The sequence below is a fragment of the Amphiura filiformis genome, chromosome 8, assembly GCF_039555335.1.
Source record: "Amphiura filiformis chromosome 8, Afil_fr2py, whole genome shotgun sequence".
Lineage (NCBI taxonomy): Eukaryota > Metazoa > Echinodermata > Ophiuroidea > Amphilepidida > Amphiuridae > Amphiura > Amphiura filiformis.
Window position 1 is genome coordinate 12,489,642 of NC_092635.1, and position 9,164 is coordinate 12,498,805.

At 38.2% G+C, this 9,164-nt stretch overlaps 1 protein-coding gene across 1 annotated transcript in view; it reads right to left on the minus strand.

The window, feature by feature from the left end:
- LOC140158628 (integrin alpha-9-like) overlaps positions 1 to 8,850 on the minus strand; it is a 105,225-nt gene extending 96,375 nt beyond the window's left edge. Inside the window, exon 1 of the mRNA XM_072181790.1 lies at positions 7,882 to 8,850. Within this exon, the coding sequence (XP_072037891.1) occupies positions 7,882 to 8,192 (311 nt within the window). The 5' untranslated portion in view covers positions 8,193 to 8,850. The remainder of the gene's footprint in view (positions 1 to 7,881) is intronic.
- Between the last annotated feature and the right edge of the window lie 314 nt (positions 8,851 to 9,164).

Consider the following 9,164-nt stretch of genomic DNA (forward strand, 5'->3'; position numbering starts at 1 on the left):
CCAATTTTGCGCTAAATTGTGCAATTTTCAAATTTCCAGATTTTCACTTTACCTCTTCATTCAAGTGATAATTGCGCTATTCCGCTATTTTCAAAAATTGCGCAATTTTAAGCTAAATTATAATATGCTCCAAGTGGGACCAGAACGGAAGAACCCGCAGGGCAAGAAAGAAACAATACCACTCATTTGCCTTGTCTTTGGTAATTATTCCGTTTAATCCATGACTTGGAGCATGTTCCGTTTAGGTCCCACTTGCAGCATGTTCTCGAAACTTTTGGGCTGCTGCGTGTATGTTATTTCAAAATTAGTTCACTGGGAAATCAAGTCAATTTCCCTGGTCATAAATACAACTTTTGCATGTTTTGTATCCAATATATAATCATCATCATGGACAGGTAACAAGCGGCACTGTGCAGTACCGCTCTGCTATTCAAATGCGTGGTGCATCGGTTACGTGTATTTTAAATGTCAACCTGCCGAAAATAATCTAGGTAACCTAGGCAAACCTTAGTTAACACATTTACTAGTCAAAGAAATCGCCGAGACCGGGACACCAACAAAATGCATATTGACATAAAAAAAAAAATTTTTTCGAGAATAGGTGGGTGAAGAAAACCTACATAAATATGTTTTCTATACTTCACTTGACCCAAATATATGATTTTTTATGGTGATAATCAAGTCGCACATGGAATTTTTAGAGGGATTTTGATAGCAGTTCCATTAAAAAAAGCTGCCATCGCCATGAGACTAAGATCTAGAAACACCCCGAAATGCCGTTTTGGGGAATTTTGCTAGCTGAATCTTTTTGATGAAAGTCAATCTTTGACAAGATGTAACTTTGCTACGGAAAGTGCTATGAAAAAAGGTTTTCAGTTTTGGCTTAGTTTACTCAAGGGCTTTAATTTGATATATAAAATGATGCAGTTTGATGGCAAATTTGAATTCACCTAGGATACCTAAATAATCATCGTATAGATCGATCCCTGTACTAAAGTCTAAGACAGTGTCGCACCCACCTGGCTTAATATTAACATTTGCGACACTCGATATTCCACTCTCTTTATCCTAATTATATTGAAATAACACACACTTGCGATATCGTTTAACAGTCTACCTTCAGACAGATCATCACACTTTTCATGCAAATGGATGCGACTATACAAATCGCGACATGTTTGTCTTCTATGGAAGGGGCCATTAATTCTTATTCCTTTTTTTTAGGAGCACCATCTGATTAACGCCAATGCAGCAGTGGTCGGACGCGATAATCTACCATTTACTTGTTCGCGAAATTTGGTTGACGGGTATTGGCGCCTACTTTCTTAACGTTTTGCTTACAGTATATCTTTATTTATAGCCTCTGGTGTTTCATTAAATCATGATATCGGAAGTAGGTCAACCAGGGGGTCTGAAATTTTGGCAAGACAAATAGGGGCATCATAAATCTTGTATGACCCAAACGTTCCTATTTTGATGTTAAGTCTTTTGGAAAGGGGGGCCACCAGGGGGCCCCTCATATTGTGGGAAGAATAATAGGGGGGGGGCATAAAAATTGTGATTGACACACAAAATAAACACACTACCTGTGGTAATCCTTCGAATTTTTATATTTTGGTCATCCACAATTTTATGCCAAACCCCCCCCCCCATTGTCTGCCCAACGTTTTGTTTGTTTGTTTGTTTGTTTGTTTTTCGGGGGGGATGCAGCAGTGGTCGGACGCGATAATCTACCATTTACTTGTTCGCGAAATTTGGTTGACGGGTATTGGCGCCTACTTTCTTAACGTTTTGCTTACAGTATATCTTTATTTATAGCCTACGGGTGTTTCATTAAATCATGATATCGGAAGTAGGTCAACCAGGGGGTCTGAAATTTTGGCAAGACAAATAGGGGCATCATAAATCTTGTATGACCCAAACGTTCCTATTTTGATGTTAAGTCTTTTGGAAAGGGGGGCCACCAGGGGGCCCCTCATATTGTGGGAAGAATAATAGGGGGGGGGCATAAAAATTGTGATTGACACACAAAATAAACACACTACCTGTGGTAATCCTTCGAATTTTTATATTTTGGTCATCCACAATTTTATGCCAACCCCCCCCCCCCCTATTGTCTGCCCAACGTTTTGTTTGTTTGTTTGTTTGGTTTTTTTTGGGGGGGGGGTGGTCACATGGTATTGGCGTGATTCTCAACCTCCCCCCCCCCCCCCCCGCCCCTTTAACCAAAGAAGGCGAAAGGTGTATCGTTGGGTTCATAGAAATTGTGAATGAAAAGTCATAACATTACCACATATAGGCTAGTGTGTTTATTATACTCAGTAAATAAACACACTATGTGTGGTAATCCTTTCAATTCTGACATCCACAATGTTATGCCCCCCCCATTCCCTTTGCCAAAATATATATATATCTACCCCCCGCCCAAACGGTAGGTCTACTTCTACATTTGGGGTTTAATTCCTTTTTCGATGTTAAGTGTTTCGGAAAGGGGTCCACCAGGGCCCTCATATTGTGGGAAGAATAATAGGGCGGGGCATAAAAATTGTGAATGACCAAAATGTAGCAATTCATAACATTACCACAAATAGGCTAGTGTGTTAATTATACTCAGGAAATAAACACACTTATCTGTGGTAATCCTTTGAATTTTGACATTTTGCTCATCCACAATTGTATGCCGTCCCCCATTTTCCTTGTCCAAATATATACCTCCCCCCACAAGGACCCCCCCCACCCCTCCGCAAAAAATGGCCTAAACGTGTTGTGGTGGTGGTGACCATAAGTTCTTTGTACCAAAAATGGGGGGGGGGGGTTCACATGTTTTTGGCGTGTATACTTTTTAGACATCTGGGGATCACTATATGTTTACAATTATGTTCAGGTGGGGGGGGGGGGGTCACATGTTACTGGCGTGTATACTTTTTAGACATTTGGGGTCACTATATGTTTACCATTATGTTCAGGTGGTACGACACCCCTTGATAAAGTTTGTTACTGATTTTGCATTTTTATCAACAATAAGTACACACTGGTAACAAAACTTATGTAGATTATAGGGGCAAGGAATCCAATTACTTTACTGACATTTCAGTGATTCAAGACAAGTGGTTTATCATATTTTTATGAAATGAGGTACACTATATAGCGGTAGGCCTACCTTTTTCTGACCATAAATAACGCATCGCTTGTCTTGAGTCACTGAAATTCCAGTGTAGTATCAACTGGATTTCTTCACTTCCAAAGTTGAGTGCCCCCCCCCGGGAAATAATACACGTTTATTCGACTAAAATTCGTTCTGTGAACCATAATAATAACTCCTTTGAGTCATAAGGCTATACATCAAAATAAAAAACAGCCCCTAAATATACCACCCAATGTCAAACAACCACCAAGTAATGCTAAAAAATCATCAAAGTATATAAAACAAGGGGCACACAAAATAAGCAATAAGCAAAATCCTGTCCAAAACTTGCAATGTTCAATCTTGGCATTCCAACAGTTCTAATTTCTCATGCAGCCTGTCAAAAACTTGGAATTGTCAGAATTCTAGAATTACGACAGCGCCCACTGTCCGTAATCCTGGAATTCTGACAGTTCCAAATTTTTGACAAGCTGCGTCAGAAATATGGAACTGTCAGAATTCTTGCATTTCGACAAAGAGCGCTGTCAAAATCTTAATAAAATGGTAAGAAATTACCTCCGTGCTGTTTGTGTAAATAGTGCCCGTAGAGATGCTGAAGTTCATGATGAATGAACTTTATGACCTCTACACTGATCCCAACGTTAGCGGCTGTGCAATAATTTTGAGCCCCCTCTCCGGGCCCCCCAAAAAAACTTGCCCCCTCTCTGGACCGCCAAAAATTCTTTTGCCCCCCTTAAACATGTCAAATTTTGGGATCCCAATTTGCAAACCTTAAATGGTCTAGATGTATGTTGCGGCGCGCAGCGAGGGACAATTGCATATTTAAAAGTTTCCGTTACAACAAGGCTTTTTAGAGCGTTTTATTAAAAAGGCACTTCATGAATGTGTGCCAAAAATCGCTTGCCCCCGCCCCTCACGGCTTGCCAAAAATTGCTTGCCCCCCTTTGTGGGTCGCCTAAAATTTCTTGCCCCCCCCCCCAAATTTTACCCTCCCCAGGGCTCATAGATATTGCACAGCCCCTTACAAATTTATTCCAAATTTTTGAAACCCGTCCAAATTATAGAATTTCCACATTCCAGAGATCCACACACCAAGAAACAGTAGGCCTACAAAAGCACTGAATAAGGTCTATGCACATTTTCACCCCCCCCCCCCTTGCAATAAATCAAGATCAAGACTATTTGGGCCTACTGCTACAATTTGGGAACACTTTATGCATGTGCCGGAGGGGAGGGGGCCCCGGGCGACATAACCATATCCAGCAAGGGGAAGGAAGGAATTAGAAACACGGTAGCAAACCAAATGACGACAGTAAGATAGACTTCTTTACATGCCTTTGGCAACTCCCCCGGGAGAGGAACCCTGTCACAATTATTGCACAGCCCTTCAACACTGAAACCAAACCAAAAGGCAATAGGGCCTATAGTTTATTTCCATTGCATATAAATTGTACACACACACATTGAAAAAATTTGTACATGACCAAAAATAGGCCTACACACCAAATAACCGCGTAAATATTCATCAACGACTTTGCAATGGAACAAAATGGAACGCCATTTACCAATTTTAGCCCTCCCACCACGCCGACGGCCTCATCATTATTGCAGACCACGACGACGGCTTATCCGAAAAAAAGACTACAACATAAACTATAAAACACGACAAAACACACATGTCATGTCCAGCATCGTCTGTTATTATTAAATAAACATAGCGCCCCCACTCTACAAAATGGTGACAGTCCCGTTTAATCACATGAGTCATCACATGATCGTAAACAAACAATCATGATAATCGGAACCTTTCACATACAGCTCCACGATGAGTAAACAAACAAAAACATACAAGAATGTAACGGAAGCCTAATGTATTCAAACCAGGTAACTTCGTTTGTTTTCATTGACAATGCAGTTAATAACACACATTCCTTACTGTTACCCTTACAAGTGCCTATCACGCGAATCAAAAGATAGCCTGTCTTATTAATATTATAATGCACTTTCAGTTTCCCACACGTTCGAATGGGAATTGCATTGCGAACTTTCCCAATGTTTGGTAACCGTATTTCCTGCAATAATGTGACAACTTAACGTGGAAAGTTCTATTCTATATTGTTTGGCAATATTGTATTTTGTCAATACAATAGTATGTTTAAACTTGTAACTTTGTGTTTTTGATCGGAAAGATCGGATATTTTTATTGCCGATTCAAATTCTGGACCATCGCAAGGGTGCATACTGTTACGCTAATGTTTACGCATTTCGATTCCGCTTCGTGTTAGGTCAGACAGATACGCATTTTCGACTTTTGAAAATAGCGGAATAGCGCTATTATCACTTGAGTGGTGGGGTAAAGTGAAAATTGCAAAATTAAGCAATTTTGTCTAAAGGCCATTTTGAAAATAGCGAAATAGCGCTATTATCACTTGAGTGGTGGGGTAAAGTGAAAATTGCAAAATTGCGCAATTTTGTCTAAAGGCCATTTTTGAAAATAGCGAAATAGCGCTATTATCACTTGAGTGGTGGGGTAAAGTGAAAATTGCAAAATTGGGCAATTTTGGCTAAAAGCCCTTTTTGGAAAATAGCGAAATAGCGCTATTATCACTTGAGTGGTGATGTAAAGTGAAAATTGCAAAATTGCTAATTTTGTCTAAAGGCCATTTTGAAAATAGCGAAATAGCGCTATTATCACTTGAGTGGTGGGGTAAAGTGAAAATTGCAAATTAGCAATTTTGTCTAAAGGCCATTTTGAAAATAGCGAAATAGCGCTATTATCACTTGAGTGGTGGGGTAAAGTGAAAATTGCAAAATTGCGCAATTTTGTCTAAAGGCCATTTTGAAAATAGCGAAATAGCGCTATTATCACTTGAGTGGTGATGTAAAGTGAAAATTGCAAAATTGCGCCATTTTGTCTAAAGGCCATTTTTGAAAATAGCGAAATAGCGCTATTATCACTTGAGTGGTGATGTAAAGTGAAAATTGCAAAAATTGCGCAATTTTGTCTAAAGGCCATTTTGAAAATAGCGAAATAGCTATTATCACTTGAGTGGTGGGGTAAAGTGAAAATTGCAAAATTAGCAATTTTGTCTAAAGGCCATTTTTGAAAATAGCGAAATAGCGCTATTATCACTTGAGTGGTGATGTAAAGTGAAAATTGCAAAATTGCGCAATTTTGTCTAGAAATAGCGCTATTATCACTTGAGTGGTGATGTAAAGTGGAAATTGCAAAATTAGCAATTTTGTTTAAAGGCCATTTTTGAAAATAGCGAAATAGCGCTATTGTCACTTGAGTGGTGATGTAAAGTGAAAATTGCAAAATTGCGCAATCTTGTCTAAAGGCCATTTTTGAAAATAGCGAAATAGCGCTATTATCACTTGAGTGGTGGGGTAAAGTGAAAATTGCAAAATTGCGCAATTTTGTCTAAAGGCCATTTTGAAAATAGCGAAATAGCGCTATTATCACTTGAGTGGTGATGTAAAGTGAAAATTGCAAAATTAGCAATTTTGTCTAGAAATAAGCGCTATTATGACTTGAGTGGTGATGTAAAGTGAAAATTGCAAAATTGCGCAATTTTGTCTAAAGGCCATTTTGAAAATAGCGAAATAGCGCTATTATCACTTGAGTGGTGGGGTAAAGTGAAAATTGCAAAATTAACGCAAATTTTGTCTAAAGGCCATTTTGAAAATAAGCGAAATAGCGCTATTATCACTTGAGTGGTGGGGTAAAGTGAAAATTGCAAAATTACGCAATCTTGTCTAAAGGCCATTTTTGAAAATAGCGAAATAGCGCTATTATCACTTGAGTGGTGATGTAAAGTGAAAATTGCAAAATTGCGCAATCTTGTCTAAAGGCCATTTTGAAAATAGCGAAATAAGCGCTATTATCACTTGAGTGGTGGGGTAAAGTGAAAATTGCAAAATTGCGCAATTTTGTCTAAAGGCCATTTTGAAAATAGCAAAATAGCGCTATTATCACTTGAGTGGTGGGGTAAAGTGAAAATTGCAAAATTGCGCAATTTTGTCTAAAGGCCATTTTGAAAATAGCGAAATAGCGCTATTATCACTTGAGTGGTGATGTAAAGTGAAAATTGCAAAATTAGCAATTTTTCTAGAAATAGCGCTATTATCACTTGAGTGGTGATGTAAAGTGAAAATTGCAAAATTGCGCAATTTTGTCTAAAGGCCATTTTGAAAATAGCGAAATAGCGCTATTATCACTTGAGTGGTGGGGTAAAGTGAAAATTGCAAAATTGCAATTTTGTCTAAAGGCCATTTTTTGAAAATAGCGAAATAGCGCTATTATCACTTGAGTGGTGGGGTAAAGTGAAAATTGCAAAATTGCGTAATTTTGTCTAAAGGCCATTTTTGAAAATAGCGAAATAGCGCTATTATCACTTGAGTGGTGATGTAAAGTGAAAATTGCAAAATTGCGCAATTTTGTCTAAAGGCCATTTTCACCAAACTGATTTTCTTCTAAGTCTAAAAAATACACTGATAATAGCGAAATTAGCACTTTTTGATAATAGCAGTGCTATTATCGCAATTATGTGTAGAAGCGAATGACAAAATAGCGCAATTAGCCTAGTATAAAAAAGCGCTAATATCGCTATTATCAGTTATAGCGCCTTTCTCCACCATCATGATCATTGATCAATCGCTCAGGTAAATGTGGAAACTGACATGACATGAAAATATAAAATACAAAGTAAAAAGCATTCAATATAAAAACTTACAAATTTTCAGCAGATCCTTGATGTTGAAGCACTGAATATCCAAATAAACCCTTGGTATAATCAATCCCAAAACCTTGATCTGCTGTTGGTGCTCTATATATCAGTGGTCCGTTGGTGTCAATATTGCATCCAAATACATTGATGACATTAGCAGAAAATAATACCCACATAAAAATTGTCAACATAGTACAACGTGGTGAAACTTTATATTGTGACATGGTTGCTGCTGCTGTGAACGTCCTACTACAAAATCCACCGTGTTTGTGTGACAGTTTATAGGATCCCGACTTATCTTGAATATGACATTCCATAGTTATGACACTGGCACTTTAGTAGTGAGTTAGCAATGTGACTTACAATAAATAAACATGCACAACGACGTGCTTTTCCGCGTCCCTAGAGTACCGTATGAGCAATGGTACCACTCACTGCACCGTTTATCACCGGGTCACCGCGGTCCACTCAATGGCACTCCACGCCCACGGACGACAAACCCCACAAAATACTCGTGCGTGGAAAAAGAGCTAGTAAAATTGTGGCAGACCAAGTTTACTTTAAAATATTGATGTTTTTCTGAGTAAAAGTGTGAGCAAAGATGAATGTCAAATAAAGAAGTGTGTCATCCATCCAGTCAGTTGTAGCCTCAAGTAAACTTCATCCACCACGCATCAACATCACCAACAGATACATACATGTGAAAATGCAACAAGTGTTGACCAGCAATCATGAAAGTTTCTTCTCTATTTTGTAGATCGATATCAGTGCTATGCCTACTCAGCGAATGATATCATGCTACCAGAGCATCTCAATATCATGAATATTATCGTAAATATAGTTCCAAAGTTCAGCTGGTGAATGCAATGATTTTTTTATGAAAACTTGACCGTCAGTCTGCTGTCTGGTTGTGCTGCAGTGTATTTCCGGGTTTACACACCACCATGCACCATCTCCGGTCGCGAAGATTCCTGCCCTCTGACGATCTACCTGTATTGGTTTACCTACCAATACGCTCTGACACACTCGTGACCTTCACAAGTAAATAGGTATTGTATTTCACAATAGACTCACAATGAAAATCTATTTTGGTGTCTGCGTACTACAGGCTGCGTACCTTGTATGGACATGTACGTAAATAAATAAATAAATAAATAAATAAATAAAAAAAAAAAATAATAAAAAATAAAATAAAATAAATAGGCCTAAATAAATAAACAAATAAATAAATTAATAAATTAATAAATAAATAAATAAATAAATAAATAAATAAATAAAATGTCTTGCTT